This window comes from Brachyhypopomus gauderio, chromosome 15 (assembly GCF_052324685.1).
Source record: "Brachyhypopomus gauderio isolate BG-103 chromosome 15, BGAUD_0.2, whole genome shotgun sequence".
NCBI lineage: Eukaryota > Metazoa > Chordata > Actinopteri > Gymnotiformes > Hypopomidae > Brachyhypopomus > Brachyhypopomus gauderio.
In genome coordinates this window covers 10,785,913-10,805,721 of record NC_135225.1, presented here as the reverse complement: position 1 = coordinate 10,805,721, position 19,809 = coordinate 10,785,913, and the positions used below count along the sequence as shown (strand labels likewise).

Below are 19,809 nucleotides of genomic sequence, written 5' to 3'. Positions count from 1 at the left end.
TGTTATAAGAGTTTATTCATACATTCTCTTCGGAAGAACCATAAAAGTAAAAATTCACTTTTTAAAACATATGTTAGGTGAAAAATGCAAAAATAACTGTAGATTCACTGCCTCGAAAAGTGTAGAGAAATCCCATGTGGATTCTGCCATAACGTGATGGGAATGTCATGCATCAGAAGAGCTCACGTCCTGTACAATATGGAGATGGTGTAAAGAGACTCAAAGAGGAAGGGCTTTAGCCATGAAAGATTAGAAGAAGCTAACTTTAGCCCCTTTTTTCATTGCTTCAGATGGACACTTGCTTATGCACTATTTACATTATTTGATGTTGTGGCATTCAAGATGAAGTCTCTTGTCATACACAAATACTTAGGATATTGCTTTTGATTGCTTTAAACACTGTAGGCTTACATAGTAAGCTTGAGTTGGAATTTGACAGAATTATTGTATGACCTGTACAGAAGGCTGATCAAACGCTTGATGAGGTGGAGATTCAGGTGGAAAAGAAAGAATTCATGGATGAGTTCTTTGCTCAGGTATGTCATTTTGTTAACATAGGCTTATCGCTTTGACATTATATATCATTTGTGTGTGTGTTTGTGTTTGTGTGTGTGTGTGTACATGCATGTTTTGTCAGATTGAAGATATACGCACCAGTATTGAGAAGATTGATGTGAATGTGACTGAAATAAAACATGTGTACTCAATCATCCTTTCTGCACCTACATCAGATCAGAGTAAACCTCTATTTTCATCTGTCTTAATCTCTTTTCATTATCTTTTGAATCTTTTGAATGAACGATCTTCATGATCTTATCTTATTGATTCCCTCTTTTGGGTTCATTTATCATTCTTTTCTCTGTCATGTTTACATTTGCATGTTCTGCTTGTTGGCATCTTATACCACAGAAATGTCATAAATTGCTAATACCAAAGGCATGTACACTGAGATTTTACCATTTCATAGTTTGTGTTCCCCCTTTCTCACTGATCTTTCTTATCAATGTCTCAGAGACACAAGATGACATGGAGGCCATCACCAATGACATCAAGAAATTAGCCAACTATGCACGCAACAAGCTCAAAAGTGAGTTTCTATAACTGAAATCTCTACAGAGTTTTTGAAACTTTAGTGTATTTGAAACTTCTAAATCTCAGTTAAACCTTAGTTTACTCAGGAATTTCTGCAGTTTATGTCTTATTTTGAAATCTGTAGTCAGTGTTTTAAAATCTTACCACTGAGATGAATTTCAAAAGTGTTTGTACAAAAGACTAGCTTCTTCATCACTGTAGCACATTTAATTTTGTCATCAGGCATTGAGCAAAGCTTGGAATCAAACCTAGAGGACAGAGTTTCGGCTGATATGCGGATAAAGAAGTCTCAGGTACCCTGCCACTGGCACCCGTCCTATCTTCTGATATACTGACTGACTGTATCTTCCTGTCATACATCTTGTCATACTGTGTCACCCCTACCCCCCAATCCAGCATGCAATCCTAGCAAGAAAATTTGTGGATGTCATGACCAAGTACAATGAAGCTCAGTTAGAGTTTAGAGAGAAGAGCAAAGGCCGTATCCAGAGACAGCTGGAGATTAGTAAGTCATGTATAAACACACAAGCAAGTACACTCCCAATAATACATATCTGTGCAAGGCTAAATTGACCACATGTCATCCGGTGAAAACACATAAGTCTGTTATACAATCAACAGTCTATAATATATACCTGAAAGTTCAGTGTCACTGAAATGTTATGAACATTTTTCCTCTTGTGTCCCACAGCGGGGAACAACACTACTGATGAGGAGCTGGAGGAGATGCTGGATGGGGGAAATGCTGCTGTCTTCACAGCAGGGGTGCGTGCGTGTGTGTCTGTGTATGTGTGTGTGTTTTTTGTGTGTGTGTGTGTGTTTGTGTGCGTGCGTGTCTGAATGCATGTGTGCATGCGTGCGTGTCTGCGTGTGTTCTTATTTTCTTTGTGTCAGGGTAACCATTGCATTTACATTTTTGGGCACAATTGTGTGATTAAAAAATCATTGAGTGTTTCATACAAATGATCTTTCCCTGAAACCTTTATGTGTTAGATTTTGGCCTCAGGTATCTCCAAACAGGCCTTGAGTGAGATTGAAGCGAGGCACAAAGACATAATGCGTCTGGAGAGTAGCATTAAGGAGCTGCATGACATGTTTGTGGACATCGCAATGCTTGTAGAGAATCAGGTACCCAAAGAGAACAGAACATGCAAGAATTTAGACCCATTGGTCTACCTGTTCAGATAAACCATCACTTTTGTATTACCTGACAGCAATACCATTTTTTTTAAAGAGACAGTTTAAAGTAATAATTGGTATATCATCTTGTGATTATATTTGTGTTGTAAAACTCACCAGATTACTTTGCTTTAGAACCATGATCAGGTAACATGGTACTTTGTCATAAAAAATTACTGATGGGATTTTTTTCACATGTAATTATTTGTTATGTATAGGGAAGCATGATTGACAGGATTGAGACTAACATGGACCACTCAGTGGGCTTCGTGGAAAGAGCAGTGGCTGATACCAAAAAGGCAGCCAAGTTCCAGCAGGAAGCACGCAGGGTAAACTGGAAGTATAAGTGTCTAACTGGTTTACCACATCAGACTGTTAAACAAAGTTAGACCACGAAATGCAGTACATGTCTGTAGTACCCTTATTTCATTTGAAGCAAGAACTGAATGTGGTTCTGTTATCTCTCTGATACTTTTTATTCTTGTGTTGCATCCTTTTTTGGCTACGACGTCTCGCGTCACGCACTACAGAAACAGATGATGATCACATTGTGCTGCATTGTTTTTGCGGTCATTATTCTCTCTCTTGTCTACAGCTGGGTGAAATAAAGGTAAGGTCAGGTAAAATGCTAAGCCTGAATGTTACACTGTTCCCTATAGGTGACATTGTGCATAAATGTAAATTTGTGTCTCAGTATTGACATTGGTTTCTAATTTGATTAATCTGTAGTATGCTTCTTGGTTAATGGTATCCCTTTTTACTGAATATGTGAATCAGCATTCTGAGATTTTTGATAAAGCTTCCAATGAAACAATAAATGGTGAAAGAGGTTTAAGATCAGACCACTAAAAGAGAGTATTTGGGATAGATTGTTACTACAAATTGTTGTTACATTTGCTTTCACTTCTGCCCTTTTGTTCAGGTGAAGAGGTGACCTATCTCAAAAAGGAAGTCAGGTCGGAGGCGTCACCATTCAAGGCATGTTGCTGACTCCTGGGGTCTTCATCCGCACCTCTAGTTGTACATCCAGCATTTTCATATATTATGCTTTTTGTTTTCATTTCATTTATTTGTCCTCTTAAACCTTCTAGTAGCTTTGTCCTAGCATGTTTTGTAGACATGCTCACATTAGGTCTCAGATGAACAGTCAGTTTATCTACCGTATTGTCCAAGCAAAATTTGACTGACTCTTTTGAAGTAGGTTCTTATTATATGTTAAGGGACTTGAACGTGAAACCGAAAATTGTTTTGTTCAATAATTTTTAAAAATTTATGCCACATGAATATCTACCAGTAGGTGGTATGTATGTCTCGTGTTTTGTTGTTGTATTGTTGATTTGAACTGATCTAATTTTTGCACAAAATGAGTGTTCGTTAAAAAACGATTTTTGCTCAGAAAGGATGCAAAGCCTCCGCAAGGATTATATCAGATATTTTCTGTTCAGGTACGTTACTCTATTCCTCTAGTTTGTGTTCTTTTCCGATCAAGTTATGAATTTGATCACTAGAAAAAGAAAGAACTGTATTGCATGTAACCGCTGTTTGTGCAACTAGTGTCTGCTTTTTTGTTAACATATTTATCACCTCTGTTAAAAGTCGTCGTATAATTAAAGTGATACTTGAATAGTTATTAGGCCATGAGCTATTACTTAATATTTCTAGGCAAATTATAGTAGGCTAAACATGATAGTTGGGATCCGCTATGTTTCACTGAAGTTTGGAATCTGGGATTGATTGAACCTTGTGCAACTCTTAATTACAGGACATTCAGTATGTTTTTTGTAAAATGGCCGCTTTTGGTGCGTTACTCTCGTTTGTATCCTGGCTCAAGGCCGGACAGACAGAGTAACAAGTCTCCAGCAATATAAAAGTTCTAAATTCCAGCCCCCTGGGTTTGACCAAATCATGTCAAATCTTATTAGAAATAAGACAACATCACATCAATTTCCTAAACATTGTCCATGACCATTATCTGGACTCGTTTTCATAGAACATATTATAATAAATTCCTATTTATATGATTATGGTTGTACTTTATTAGTTTCTTTCAATATAATAATAATAATGGGAAGTTAATCTCTTGAGTTAGGAAATTCCCTGCCCTGGTTCCTGGTCACGGTACATTGACAATGTACAACATATAATATACGTGTAGAATTGTTTAGTTGGGGTAAAGAGCAAAACGTCAAATTTGTTATTGTCCAAAACTTGTTTAATAATAATGGTAACCTTTTCCTAATCTAATTTCTGTATTAACTCGTGCACAACGTCTAAACCAATCAACACCGTCATTCCCATGGCGGCCCAATCGACAATCACTTCCTGGTTATATACTACCATAGGTGCTTCTGAAGTGCGGCCATGCGGACTCACCAGCGGTTAGGAACATACTGGATTTTCTCTACCGCTTTGTTTTGGCTTGGAGACCACGCTGCGTCAGACGCGTTGTGAATATGCCGATTCGAATTTGAGTCCTTAATGTTTTGTCTTATTTAAATGGAGTTTTAATTTCTTCTGCAAGTCTGAATACTCATTTGCTAACATGGATGTGTTTGCTGCAAGCGACAGACTTTCCAGTTCTGGCAGATCGAAGGTAACTAACAGTTCTTTAAGGTTGGGAGCCACTGTCATAGATCTCAAAAGTGTGTTGGAACAGTGGTCAAGTTTATATATAACTACGAGTTTCTTATTGATTATGAATGTGATCTTTTATTGAAACCGGCGGATGCACGTTTTATTGATCGAGATATTTTCACCATTAGTGAGAGCGCAATTGGTTTGATTTTTTCAACTATTGGTTCATTCCGCTAACTCTTACTATTTTGCGATCCAATCTGCAGAATGGTGATCATGATATATTCGGGAGGTGTCTATGATTATCTTTGTATATGGCTTAGAGTGGCATACTTATGAACCTATTGAAACTGTGCGCGGTATGTCGCATTTGCTTGTCATTGGGGGCACAATAACCAGTAGGTGTGACTTTCTGAGAGGGCCAGTGGAGTTTTATGACGATTTGAACATGGCGGCGAATGGTTCACCACTTTAACTTTATCGTAAATTCATATAGAGGAGCTGCCCAAACAACCCATGATTTCCCTCAGTACTGAAAACTAGATAAAGAAACGATTTTGGAATGTACGAGGTATCATTAGAAGAACGTTTGGAGTATTTTACGGTGGGAGTTCTGGTGCTAAGTTAGCGAAGTTCGTTACAAATAATAATAGCCTTTCGATTTATCGTACAACTTGTACGCTCAACTGAAGCTAGTGCTAACAAGCTTATTCGGATAATGTAGTTTTCTGTTTAAAACTTGGGCCAGTTAGCCAGCTACTTGTTTCATATATTCACTAAATTGTCGATTTTGGCTTAACGTCTGTGTAAAACGTTTCCACGGACAAGATTCCGTCGCAGTGTAGAAGTAAAACGACACTACGAGAGCGATACGAGTGCTAGCTAACGATTAGCTGGCTACTTTTGCCGAACCGTTCAGTGTCCCCTTCACGCGACGTCGCGCGCGCTCGTGCTAATCCGTTGTGGAGCGTTTCGTTCCCGCAGCGATATGATCCACTTTAGTGGAGGCTAGTCGAGTCGGCTAACGCTAGCTGGCATAGCTAACTTGTTAAGCTAGCTAGCTTGTAGTTCTTGTGAAACGTTGGCGTGACCGCAAAATTTGTATTATTTGTTTATTATTATGGTAATTGGGTGTAGTCTATATTAGCTCTATATCGAAGTACACTAGCTGACCAAGGAAAGTTAAATAAAACTACAAATAAAGCTATTGAATAATAGCAAGCTGACAGACGTACAGTCGACGTTACTTGTACACTGAACAGCAGCCGAGTGCTAGCTGAGTTAGCTGGGTTAAGTATAATCGATTTAACCGTAGCTAGCTAACTTGGATAATTAAGTTACTTGATGCGTTCGTGTACGTGTTTGACCGTGTTCAGCTACGGAGTGTTTGGGTTAGTATCCGATATAGCTAACTAACTGGGTTAGATAGCTAACCTAGACAGCGTACGCTAAAATTGTCAACGTTCAACCTGCCTCAGTGTTGACGGACGAGTGTATACGCGAGTTGCTGTTTGTGGGCATTTCCGTAATAGTGTCTGGACATGGACGACTCAAAACCACGATACAGCAAACGACTGGTAGGTAGCTTTAATGTCTGGAAATACTTCCGCAGAGTTTTCTGAATCGTTTTGTCAGCTGCTGTTGCCATTATAAATAGTTCTAGCTGCATCTGCCTTTATTAGTTTAGTTTACTTTAGTAGTTTATTGTTTACTATACGTTGAATAGCTAAATAACTAAAGGGTAAGTCTTATATTAACTTAGTCTTACTGTTTTTGTAATTGCTATTGTTTAGTATTGTGAACCACGTTCATGTAGACTTTAACCAACTTTCAATATCAGGAATGCTTGTGAGACTTAAGATTGTTTTTAATTAAAGGCATTTGGCAACATTTTCTGGTTTAGCATTTAATCACTAATATCATCTTTACTTTGTGTTTGGTATCTGACAATTAACACTGCTGGTATTGTATGTCAGAATCTGACTAATGCACATCCCATGACGTTGGAACGTGAAGTGAACTGTTTTTTGTACTTTTGGCCTGTCAGGGGCTCTTGTACCTCCAGACTTGTGTAGTCACTGTGGACCTGGTTGTTATACTTTAAACATCATCACTGTACATTTTGTAACGTGTACGTTTGCATAGCCCAATGCAGCAGTATCTTACCCAAGGTTGCCCAAGGAAGGATCCTTCCCTCTGTACAGCACACATTATGCAGTTTTATATACAAGTCAAATTTTGAGTGAATAATGATTTGAATGATCCTTCTTTATGAATTGACACTTCATGAATTCACCAACAATATCTAATTTGTCTTGTGTGTTTTATGTCTATTGTTTGTCAAAGTACATGACCAAAGGTTTGCTGCCATTATGTTTACACTGCCCTATGAACCAACTCTTGAGATCTCCGTGTTTATGTTAATGGCGAAACCGTGCTAACATACTTGGAAGGTTCTTGCAACAAAAGACAACTTCATAGTAGTATTTGAAATGAATTGACTTCCAGTATGTTACAACCCACCAAAGACTAGGAGAAATATCTAAATTCTCACTGCACTGTATGTTTACATTATTAAATGGGAAATATACCAATTTGAGGTATGTCATTGACTAACCTTTTATAATTGAAAAGTACATTGTGATTATGGAGTTTGAAAAATCCTGACTGTAAATGAGAGCACGTTAGGTGATGTGGAGACGAGGTGGTACATGCTGTGAGCGGTTTTGTCTGTATTTGAAGAGAGATGGGAAGTAGAGTAGGGGTGTAGTGATTGGCTGAGCTGACCATGTGACCAGGGATGCAGAAGCGGAGGGGGTTGGGGAGTGAGAGGGAGGAGACACTGCAGAGGCAAAAGGATAACAGGAGGAGTACAGATCGCAGGTCTCTCCACGAAAAGAGAGGAAAAAGACACGGCGATGGAGGCCAGAGAGGAGACATTGACCTTTTTAGATGGACGGGTCTTGAAGAAGCGAGGGAGGAAGAGGAAGATTAAGAAAGTGGATGAAGATGTGACACTGAAGGTGCGAGGTGTGTAGTGTTTCATTGCCCTCCACAAGGGCTACATCGAGGCGCACTGCAGTCTCGGGCCTGAGAGGAAGAATAGAAAGGGCAGTCGAAGAAAGGGGGCAGATGGCTTAGACGAGGCAACGCAGGGGCTGCCGTGTCCTGCAGTGCTCCCAGTTTTTTGTTCTTTGCTCTTCTGTGGCAGTGACCATTTTCTTTATGCTTCTGGATTTCATTTTTGCATTTTCTGTACGTGATTGACTCATGCAGTCAATGTGTAGTCAGGGTGTCTAAGTTACTTCTGTAATAAATACATTGTGCTGTTGTCTGAATGATGAGCTGTTGTGATGTTTCATATGTAGTTTTTTGGGGGACTTTCCTCACACACACACACACACACACACACACACCCACCCACCCACACACACTCACCCCCCTCCAAGTGAGGACAGTATGTTCCTGGACATCTCGTTTTGTCTGCCCACTCTGATCATGCTTACTGAACTGTGCAATGTGAATGGATTTGGTACAGATGAATTTATTATAGATTGTAAGACGAAAATCCGAGATGGCAAGGTCTGTGGCCCTATTCCCATAGAACAGGATAACACGTCTGCAATTTTTAAACGAAATGGAATTGGACATATTAAAGGTTTGCTAACCGTAGCTGTGGTTATATCTGTGGAACTGTCTGTCTGTGTGATACTCCATGGGTGTCGGACACAGCATGGTTTGGTTGGGGCTTGGGCAAGTTGATGTACTTGCTACCTGGATTGTTTGCTGGAGTGGATATATTCAAATGTTTTCATTTCACTGAATAGGGAGACATCTGGCAAATGTGACTGATTTGGTGAAGGTATAGGTATCCATATATCTTTATGGGCCAATATGTTGTTCATTGAAGGCTTCTAGAAAATGAATTAATTTGCATAGTCCATTACAAAGAAATGGTTAAGTATTTTCAGTGAATAGAGATTAATAATGGACCTTTTATAATTGTGACAACCTTTCAAAAGCAGCATGCATTTGGTGTTTTTGTACTAGCGGTCATAAGACATGCCTGTGGATGTTGCAGAGTCATGCCCAGATTCTTTTATTGATTATTTTTTTCCTCTTGCATCTGTGTTTGAGACTGTGACGACAGTGTTAAAACGGGCTTGTGATTGGCCAGTAGTGGACCATCACCATAGAGACACTTTAGAGCTGAAGGCACAGGCAGCGGGAGGAGGGGGTGCTTATTGTTCATTGTGTGTGTGTGTGTGTGTGTGTGTGTGTGTGTGTGTGTGTGTGTGATAAATCATTTGGTGCAGTAATTGCCAAAATGGTCATGAATCTTGGCAGTAGTTCTTTCCTATACGGAGGACATTGTAGTCCTTTTGATGTTTTTTTCAGACGATTCCTAGACCTGAATACTCATTCACCAAATCCTTCTGTAGTTTGTACAATTTCCTGTTTAGCATGAAAATAAAAGGCATATCAACTGTAGTAAAATTACAATAAAATGGATTTGGTTAAGATACACAATCTTTGTTTTCTCTTATAATAGAAGTGGCATGAACAGGCTGACTGGGCTTGACTAGGTCGAACATGAATGAGGTCAATGGTGTAGTATGTTTGCTATGAATGAAGCAGCAGTACTTACTACATTATTAGTTGTTACAGTTATGAGACATTGAAAGGTCTTTACTTTCAGCATTGCTCAATGATACCAAATGAAGTATGAATTCAGCGATTGCTGCTGTTCAAAATAACTTTACAGTGCAGACAACCGTTGTCCTTGTCTTAATTATTTGACCTTTTGTTCCTAGCTAGTCAGAACCCAATAACAACTGTAGACTAACATGATTTTCTCAATTCGCAGTATCGACTGCAATTGTGACTTTTAGCACTACAAATGGCGTTTTACTGTCAAGAATTTTTAGGGAAAACATTTGAAAACGAATGTATTTGTACACATTTTTCTTTGCTTTTATTGAAGTGATTCAAGATTACTTTACAATAGGTTAGTGTACTCATGTGATGTTTAACTACCGATCTGATACTGAATGGCTCTTCAGTGGAGATGAATGTTAATAGGTTTTTCATTTTTCTTGTCTCCTCTTCCCAGCGGTCGGGCACGCGCCGCCGTTATCATGATGATGGGATCTCTGATGATGAGATTGAGGGGAAGAGGACCTTTGACCTGGAAGAGAAACTACACAGTGACCGCTTTAGCTCAGACAGGGTCAAGCGCATGGAAGGCAAAGGTACAATCACAGCCATTCCTAGGTTATTTCTATATCTCCATATAGAAGGAATGTAATTTTATTATTTTTTGTGTAGTACTGTCAAGAAAACTGTGCAGGTCATTAATGTTACTGAGATCTGGTTAGCTTTTTGTATCCGACTCTGTCGTGCTTGGGTTGAATGGTAGGCAAATTATTAGAATTGTACAAAACTTTAAAATAATTTGTGGTAATTATTGGTACTTTATTTTTTAATGAAAATTTTTTTTCCATAGTTTCTACATAATGCATGACTACCAGGGAATTTCTCTTCCATTCATGTTTTATATTTTCTGAAAGGGAGATTTTAATAGAAACTGTAATACTTGTTTATCTTGGTGCAATTTGATGTATTGTGATTTTGTAGGTTTTGAGGTTGTGTATTTTTAAGTTTAGTACATAGTGTGTTTTTTGTTTTGTGTTTTTTGAGTATAGATTTCACATTTGAGTACATCCAGAGAGGGGGACTGAGGGACCCAATTATCTTTGAGAGACCAGATGGACTTGGAATCAAGTAATGTATCCTGTCACGTTTATAATATTATAATTCGAACCATCTGCCTTCGCTGTAGTAAATTGCACATTTCTTCCTTTTGTTTTGTTGCTCAGCCACCAGCACAGTTTTACACCTATTGTGCATGTCAGTTACCAAAACCTTCCTATGCTAATTCATTGTCTGTTCCACACATCGGACTCTCTGCTTCTATTAATCATCCATGTTTTTGAAACATGTAATATTGCATTATTTCTATTTTTTTCCTGCCTTGCTTCAGGATGCCAGATCCAGACTTCAGTGTGAATGATGTGAAGATATTTGTAGGTAAGCAAGGTGGCTCCTTTCACCTCAGCTGCACTCCTCTATCTCTCTGCTTTTCTTTCTCCTGCTCTCTTCTGTTGTCTTGAAGTAGAAAGTCCTTTCAGAATCAATAGTCATGAGATCATAATTTCTAAGTTCTATATTGGTGAAGAATGGACACTGGTACACCCCCACCTGTTAGCTGTGGTTGAACTTTGAGCGAAGTGTTTCTTTAACACTCATTAAAAATCGGAGAATAACAGGGTCCTGTCCCTCTATGGCAGGCAGTCGGCGGGTGATTGATGTGATGGATGTATCCACTCAGAAGGGCATCGAAATGTCAATGGCTCAATGGAGGCGTTACTATGAGACTCCACCGCCCCAGAGGGAGAAGCTCTACAATGTCATCAGCCTGGAGTTTAGCCACACTAAACTAGAAAACTTAGTAAACAGACCAGCCACGGTTAGTGCCTGCACCCACTCGTACACAGCGCCATTCAGTTTGTTAGTATGTACATTCACGTACAAACACAAACCTGACTTGTATAGTGAAAATGTAATGGTCATGATCTTTTACTCATTTAGTACTGATCATTGTTGTCTATTAGGTGGACATGATTGATTGGGTGGACAACATGTGGCCACGGCACCTAAAGGAAAGGCAGAGAGACTCCACTAACTCCATCTTGGACATGCAGTACCCTAAAGTACAAAAGTAAGCATGCATTTTATCTGGTTGGTCTGTGGGTGGGCTGTTGATTTATTTAACTAGGCAAATGCCATACAACCATTCAGTATGCTTTTACCTGCTGTTTTTTTTCCCTTTTATATTTACTTTTACTTGTTTGTTCCCTTATGTGTAAAGGTACTGTTTGATGAGTGTGCAGGGCTGTTATACAGATTTTCACATAGACTTCGGAGGCACATCAGTGTGGTACCACATACTCAGAGGAGGCAAGGTAAGCAGGTGTCCATTGTTCTTTGTAAAATATATATATGTGTGTGTGTGTGTGTGTGTGTGTGTGTGTGTGTGTGTGTGTGTGTGTGTGTGTGTGTGTGTGTGTGTGTGTGTATAATGTGTATATATATATATATATATATATTTTTATCTGTTCTATCTCTATAGGGATGGAACTACTCTTACATTGTTGAGTGTCTTTATTTAAAAAAATGGTATTTGAATGTCTGTGGAAGCCTGTAGCGGATTGATACAGTAGCTGACTTTCTTTTCCTCAGGTATTCTGGTTAATCCCGCCCACCCCACAGAACCTGGAGCTCTATGAGAACTGGGTGTTGTCTGGGAAACAAGGAGACCTCTTCCTTGGCGACAAAGCCACAGATTGCCAGAGAATTGAACTTAAGCAGGGCTACACATTTATCATCCCATCAGGTGAGGGAATGGATGCTAACAAGATTACCCAAGATGGTCCTGATTATTAACAAGATTACACATCCATATCTAGAATGGGAAGTGTTGGTTTAATATTGGAAAAAAATTTTCTTCGAGCTGTTTGCGTATGCACATACGTGTAGGATCCATGCAGTGTATTAATGCAGCATGTTCATGTTTGTGTGCGTGCTTTAGGTTGGATTCATGCAGTGTACACACCTGTGGACACGCTTGTTTTTGGTGGTAACTTCCTACACAGCTTCAACATCCCTACGCAGCTCAATATCAACAGCATTGAGGACAGGACACGGGTGAGGGTCAGGGAGAGAACATCTCATCATGCATCTTGTATTTCAGTTATAAAACATCTACTATTGTAGTTATTAAAAAAAATATTAAAATAATTTAATCTTCGTTTCAAATTGATGTAGTTGTCATGGTGTCCAGTGTACTCTGTTCCCTCCCCAGGTGCCACCCAAGTTTCGATACCCCTTTTACTACGAGATGTGTTGGTATGTGCTGGAGCGCTATCTCTACAGTCTGACCAACACCTCCTACCTCATCCCCGAGTTTCAGAAACACTCTTTGGGCATCGGTTGGTATTTCAGATATATTTATTATTATTATTATTATTAATAAAATAAATGAATTTAAAAAGCCTAAAACTGCATATCGGGCTAAGAAAATGAAAATTATCTTGGATCAGTTGACCATGATTCACATGCATAGTGCTGATACTGTCCTCTTGTAGCGTGTGTGAGTGAGAGAGACTTGCCTGTAATCCATATTTTACCTAAATAATCTTGAGCACTGATTTGAAATTCCCATCACAGGCCTTAAACGAGACGTCTCCAGTTGCGAGACCCTGAATGGCCACGTAAGGGAAGAGGAGGAGGAGGATAACGATGGCTCCTCTCCTCCAAGTCGGCCTGGAGTCAAAGTTCACCTGACGCCTTTTGAGCTGGAGGGCTTGTGGAACCTGTTGGGGAAACTAGAGGCTCTGCCCTCCCACAAGAAGTGTGTGCCTGCAGGAATACACAACGCCCCAGCTCTACTGCATGACATACGTGTGAGTTCATGTAGAAGCATTCTGATGCAGACTGCTATTAATATGTGACTGTTTGAAAATACTTCCTAGAGTGTACCATAAGAAATGTTTGCATTTCTTTCAGTGAAACGGAAAAGGTTTTCTTATTAGAATTTGCTCTAACGTGTATTACACATGTATGAGATGTAATTAAAGTAGACTACAGATCAGTTGCAAAGTTTAAAAGCACTGATCACCATAAATTTTCCCTGGAGCTCCTCATTATGTATAATGTGTAGTAGTCTGTAGTAGAAAATAAGTGAAGACATGAATACATGTTGATTTGCTTACTCATCTCACTTGTCTTTACCACTGGTACATCTATGTTTTCAGGCATTACTTAAAGAACACGCTAATGACATCCCCAAACTCTCATATACTGGAAGACCCATTGTTAAATGGCCTAGCAGGGTAAGATAATTATCATTATGAACTTTTGGCTACAAAGCACCTTTACCCTTGTAAAAAGAGCTCATGTTGATTTACAATAGCCTAAACAATGCAAATTGTCTGGTTTCTACTGGTTTTTTTATTTTTATTTATTTATTTATTTATTTTTGCCTCTTCCTGTTCCTCTGCCTCTCCGTCCAATCAGCCGTCCTGGTACCAGCCTCCCCCTCCACCTGCTCCAGTGGGCCGGCCCAAGCTGGCGACCACGCCCATCGTCCCGCGGCCGATGAAGCCGGCCTCCTCCATGTCGGTGCTACGGCGGCGGCGTGTGCGGTGTAAGCGATGCGAGGCCTGTCTGCGCTCCGAATGTGGCGACTGCAACTTTTGTCGAGACATGAAGAAGTTTGGTGGCCCCGGCAAGCTGAAGCAGACCTGTGTCCTCCGCCAGTGTCTGGCTGTGAGTGTCAATGGCGTCCTTTTATTTGGCGTTATTGCTATTGTGCAGAGGGGGAGAGTGAGAATCTTTTTGCTTAATCTGATGTGTTTGTTTTTCGTTGTCCTGCAGCCTGGTCTGCCTCTCTCAGCGGTGTGTGAGATTTGTGAGGAAGGGAACCAGGAGACGGGAGAAGAGCTCATGGAATGCTCCAACTGTGCTCAGATTGCCCACCCAGGCTGCCTGAAGGTGTGAACACCTTATGTGATCTGGTGTTGCCTTCATATGTTGTCTTGGTGCTGGAACACCATGTGTGGTTTTTTAGTAAGAAATGCAGAAAAGTTAGTAAATGTCTCTTATAATTAGAGTCTGTCTGCCTTTGCCGTGTCTTTTTGGACATAACTTGAATTCATTTGCATTGCTCTTATTTATTCAAGGTATCTGGCGATGGTGTAATAAACAAAGATCTGCCCAGTTGCTGGGAATGTCCCAAATGTGTTATGGGCAAAGACACTGACACTGAGGTAACTCGTGCGCACACGTAACACACACTGTGTTCTGTGATTGGGGTAAAGAATAGACCCTTGAGTTAATGTGGGTACACCATTCCATCAGGTACAAGCTGAGTTGGCAGCTACAATGCTGTGAGCTTGGTAACCTGTTTTATATGGGGAATTCATACTGTCACCTTTTATACCAACCGATGCCCTAGTTAGTGTGTGTCTGTCCCTATGACAGACACATGCACACCACACTGGTTAACAGTAATACTTCTTCCCCTTTGTGTCAGTCGTCGGGCAGTGGTGATGACATCACGGCTCAGGAGGGGTCGGGGGGGCTAAGGGGCGAGGGCGGGGCGTGGCACGGGGTCGGGCGGCCCCCTTCCTCTCTCTCCCACGGGTCGCTACGGAAACGGGTGCTGGCCCCAGAGCAGCGGCTCAGGAAGAGGGTGAGAGGCTCCGCCTTCCTCACGCCACTGCTGCCGCACGCACGCCCGCTCGCTCTCCCTTCCTCTTCTCTCTCCGTTCTGGCTCTTCAGTCTTTGCTTTACTGCCTCCATTCTTTTATTTTATTTTTCTCTATCTCTATCTTTCTCCCCCCCCTCCCTGCCCTGTTTCATCGTCATCCCGTGCCCCATTGCTGCTCGGACTGACTGGTGGGGGGAGAGAGCGTTAAAATCAGTTCTCTCTATAGCATGTTTATTTTCACGTGCAGAGACTGTTTTAACTGTACAGAGGTAACTGAAATGGTCTGCATTAAATAGTTTTCTGTGATTTTGTTACAGATGAAATTGGAAGGAGGCAAAATGCATGTAAGTATGGTGATTAAGAAATACAGTTGAAAGGGGACTGGACTGGTACTGGCTGAATTTCAAAAATTTACTGCAAAAAATAGGGTCAGTTAAATGTGCCTGCTCAGAATCATTAAATTGGGGACATTTTTAGATTTGACTTGATTTGATCAAGAACAAAGTGCTTTAAAAGCCTAGAAATCTTCAAGGTTGACCCATTAGGTTTAGCAGTCAGATTGTTTTTGTCTTTCTGTGTGAAGTACTGTTTGATGTGTGAAGGATTTGAATTTGGAAATATTTTTAAATAAGCAATAATTCGAATCATCTTAATGTGCATTAGTATTCTCAAAGTTGAAACTTTAGATGATTCCATATGTTTGCTGAATTGTCTTTTAGAAACGCAAGTCTTCCCTGCTGGATCCTCGTGTGGCTAAAATCTACAGGAGACACGGAATGGAGCGAGATGATTCTGTCAGTGAGGATGAGGATGGCGATGCAAGGAGAAAGATACTCCACTCGAGGGGTGGGGTGTCGTCTCGCCGTGGCTATAGTAAGAAGGGTGTTTGGAGAGGCTCCTCCCATCGAGGAGGCAGAGGGGGCATGGCTGGAAATTCCTCCCTGAAGATGAGGCGTGGACATGGTGTAAGGGGTGAGCGTGGGGGGCGTGTTCGTTTACGAGGAGGCTCCAGAATGCAGCGGCGGCGTTATGAAACCGAGGATGAAGACGACGACGACGATGATGAGGAAGACGATGACGAGGAGGAAGAGGAGGACGAGAGTGATGAAGAAAGGTACATTGGCCGATCAGAAAAAGACCATCGCTCCCGGCGTCGGCGGCGCAGAGGTGAAGAGGATGATGATGATGAAGATGACGACGATGACGACGAAGAGGATGACGATAGTGAGGAACGGGACTTTGATGGTGAAGATGAAGAGATGGAGGACTTGGATGACGGAGGAGAAGAAGAGGACGAAGAAGAGGGAGACAACCACTCTGACTCGGAACCAGACCCTCCCGTTTTGCTTGTCTCCGACTTAAACGATGACCTATTAAACGGGTCATATCTGACTGTCACGCTGCAGCGCCCCCCGAAGGCTAAGCGTGACCCTGGCTCTATTGTACCCAAACTGGAGGCCGCCATGTCCCCTCGCACTCCAGGCGCTGCTGACTTCATCCAGCGCAAATCCCTCCACAAGTACCGCCACAAAAACGGTGGCGGTTCCCTCAACGCTGGCAACGGCCTCTCCCAGCCCAGAGGTTCCCTGGCGACGGGCCGCGGGTCACGCCACAGGAGCTCCAACTACGACGGCCGCCAGAGGGATAGCGCCTCGCCATCCTCCACCTCCTCCCGCTCTTCCGTCTCTCCTCCTCCTCCGCCTGCCACCACCAGCTCCTCTCCTCCGTCACTCCTCTCTCATCCCTCCTTCCGGGATGTGGGGAACGAGCCGGGCTGTGAGAAGGAAGTGTGGGTGTCCGTGTTCCGGTACCTGAGCCGGACAGAACTGGCGGTGTGCATGAGGGTTTGCAAGGCGTGGTATAAATGGTGAGTAGAAAAATGTGTACCGAATGTCTTTATTTGATTATTCTGGCCTTGTGTTGATCTTTCGTTCTGGTTCTTCCTCTCTGCAGGAGTTTTGATAAGCGCTTGTGGACTCATATGGACCTGAGTCGGTGTCGCTCCCTCAGCATGCAGGCTCTGTCCGCCATTATTAAACGACAGCCCGTCACACTCGATCTCTCGTGGACGCCCGTGTCCAAGAAACAGATGATCTGGCTCCTCCATCACATGCCAGGTGTCTACACTGGAGCTCCTCCACCACATACATCTCAGTAGTCTGCATCTTTCTGAATGCTCCACCTTTTTTGTATGGAAAAGGTTGTTCCTGAACTGGAATTTTTTTTCTGCTTGATTTCCCCCCATCCTCCCCATATTCCTTATTTTTTGTTAATCCAGCATGCTTGATCTTATCTCTGTGTTCATGTAACTGATTGAGTTTCTCTTTCTTAGGTCTGAAAGATCTGATCATGTCAGGCTGTTCGTCTACGTGTTTGTCGGGCCTGAGTTCTCAGACTAACCCTGGTCTGCGCACTCTCGACCTGTGTTGGGCTGAGGGCATCAAAGACTCTCAGCTCAAAGACCTCGTCACACCACCAGGTCACACGCGCTCCTTAAGTTTTTGTAGGCATGCCATGTTGACACAAGTACTGATCTCCTAAAGTCGATCAATATTTTCACCGTTGGCATTAATATGAAACGTACACAAATAAAATATATATATTGGACTCATTGCCATTCTTTATCATCTCCACATTGGATCCTTCAGGTAGTGAAAACCGCATCAGGCTGAGAGGCTTGTTGTCCCTGAGGTTGTCGGGTCTGGAAGTGAGTGACTCCACTCTGAGGCTCATCATCAGGCACATGCCGTTGCTGAGGAGGCTGGACCTGTCTCACTGCCATGACCTCACAGATCAGTCGATCAGTCTCCTCACAGCCAGTGGCTGCAACACGCGTACCACCCTCAGAGAGATCAGCCTGGCAGGTACCCCAGCACTCCACCTCCAACACAGGAACTTGCATGAACAGACAACTCAACATTATGGCTATTATCAATGGTCAAGGCTACAAATGCCACAGAAATATTAGTTCTCATTGATTTTTTTCTTTCTCTCTCCATCTCCAGGTTGTAATAAGCTCACAGACGCCTGTCTGTCCTACATGAAGCGCCTCTCTGCTCTCACTCTACTGGACTTGCGGGGCTGCAAGGGAGTGACGCGGCGTGGTTGCGAGAACTTCATTTCTGACCTTTCCTACTGTACCTTCTTCTGCCTGACAGAGGACAAACTCATTCAGAGAATATCTTAACACACACACGCACACAAACACACACAGACATAAAAATGTGCTCTCACACAGCTGTGCTCTACGGGCTCCATCACAGTGCTCCGACGAGACTCGAGCTCCCCCACAGTCCAGTGGGGAGGGCTGACGGATGGACAGAGGCCGCGCCCCGGGAAGAGGATGAAAGCACAGAGTCTGATGGAGAGAGTGATGTCCTTTTGTGCAGTATGATTATCAGGCAATTAGGCTTATTCAAAGTGACTTCTAAAAGAAGATGGCAGGGTTTGTGCACTATTCTGAAATAAAACGGCGTGGATCCAAACGAAGGATTCCATCGAATGAACAGGAGGAGCCTGATCATAGAGGTAGTAAGGAGAGGTTCTAAAATGTCACCACAGATGTTGCGGTTTTGGATATGCCTTGAAATTAATGTTGTTAACCAGCATCACCATGGGGTTGGATGGGCTGTGAAGAAACGAAGCATGGTGCAGTGTGTGACATTTTAGCCTACAAATATCAGTATGGGAAAGGAGAAATTGGCAATCATTTGCCAACAGAAAATCCACTCAAAGCTTCAATTACTTCAGCCTACTACCCCAAATGACCTCGCACACAAAAATACACACTTTCTGTTCTTTACTCTCCTGATCCTGATCCTGATCCGATTTCATGCCAGTCGGTCCTCTGAGGTTTTGGTTTCCTGTTTCTGCTTGTATGTTTTCACCAACCCACTCTACTACACATGGGCTTTCATCGGGTCTACCTAGCACAAATACACCCCCCCCCCCCCCCCACCCCTTCCTGGTTTTGTTTGGGATTTTTTTTTTTTGCATTCTCGTGCATCTCCTGTGCAAAGCATTTTCTTGATGATAGGTCTGCTGGGTTTAGTGTGTGCTGGGTTTTTTCTTTGAAAAGCAATGTCTTAACATGGCTTGTAGCAACACTTTTCCAAGTTTTTTTTTCCTTCAAGAAAAGTAAAATAAATAAATGCCATACTTCGTTCAGGATTTGTGGCCAAGTATAAGTACTTTGCTTCTATGATTATTCATGGTTTTTTAATTAGCTTACAAAACAAATTTTGTAGCTGCATTTGAATTTGTGGTTCTTCTGGAAGACGGCTTTGGAACATATTAATGGTATTTCTGATGGGCCATTTGTATGACATGCCTTAGCATATAATAAAAACTAGAGCTTTAGGCAGTTTATACTATTGGGAATAATAAACATGGAGAATGTACGAAAGGTAATTTGGAATGAGGTACATATTCAAAAAGGTTAAAATGTAATTCCATACATGGGCAAACTATTATTAACACACTTCCTATTAACGTCTGGCATACAACATTTAACACCCTTGTTTTCTTCCTGTAGAGATTTCTGTCTTAATCAATTTACTGTACATGTAAACTGAAAGACTGCAACATTTTCCTTGCTGGTTTTCTCTGGAAAATACACAAAGATCAGTCA

At 41.8% G+C, this 19,809-nt stretch overlaps 2 protein-coding genes across 10 annotated transcripts; both read left to right on the top strand.

Moving 5' to 3' along the window:
• Positions 1 to 63: 63 nt before the first annotated feature.
• Positions 64 to 4,046, top strand: stx3a (syntaxin 3a). Its single transcript, XM_076974598.1, has 10 exons — positions 64 to 536; positions 638 to 737; positions 1,013 to 1,087; positions 1,315 to 1,385; positions 1,489 to 1,597; positions 1,784 to 1,857; positions 2,086 to 2,220; positions 2,490 to 2,600; positions 2,802 to 2,881; positions 3,194 to 4,046. The coding sequence occupies exons 1-9, from the start codon at positions 516 to 518 to the stop codon at positions 2,877 to 2,879; spliced, it is 774 nt and encodes a 257-aa protein (XP_076830713.1). The 5' UTR covers positions 64 to 515; the 3' UTR covers positions 2,880 to 2,881; positions 3,194 to 4,046.
• A 581-nt stretch (positions 4,047 to 4,627) lies between these two features.
• Positions 4,628 to 19,349, top strand: kdm2aa (lysine (K)-specific demethylase 2Aa). 9 transcript variants are annotated; one of them, XM_076975515.1, is made up of 22 exons: positions 4,628 to 4,864; positions 9,959 to 10,097; positions 10,551 to 10,629; positions 10,889 to 10,935; positions 11,196 to 11,374; positions 11,520 to 11,626; positions 11,777 to 11,870; positions 12,148 to 12,301; positions 12,497 to 12,612; positions 12,749 to 12,896; positions 13,135 to 13,370; positions 13,722 to 13,799; positions 13,984 to 14,235; positions 14,344 to 14,460; positions 14,649 to 14,735; positions 15,002 to 15,160; positions 15,497 to 15,523; positions 15,899 to 17,046; positions 17,133 to 17,296; positions 17,512 to 17,658; positions 17,828 to 18,043; positions 18,185 to 19,349. In XM_076975515.1, exons 1-22 carry the CDS (start codon positions 4,814 to 4,816, stop codon positions 18,364 to 18,366), a joined length of 3,927 nt encoding a protein of 1,308 aa, XP_076831630.1. In that variant the 5' UTR covers positions 4,628 to 4,813; the 3' UTR covers positions 18,367 to 19,349. The 9 variants fall into 9 exon arrangements, with proteins under 9 accessions (XP_076831630.1, XP_076831632.1, XP_076831633.1 ...); XM_076975517.1 differs by having other exon boundaries at positions 4,629 to 4,864; positions 12,770 to 12,896; XM_076975518.1 differs by lacking the exon at positions 4,628 to 4,864 and adding an exon at positions 5,269 to 6,422 and having other exon boundaries at positions 12,770 to 12,896.
• The last annotated feature ends 460 nt before the right edge of the window (positions 19,350 to 19,809 follow it).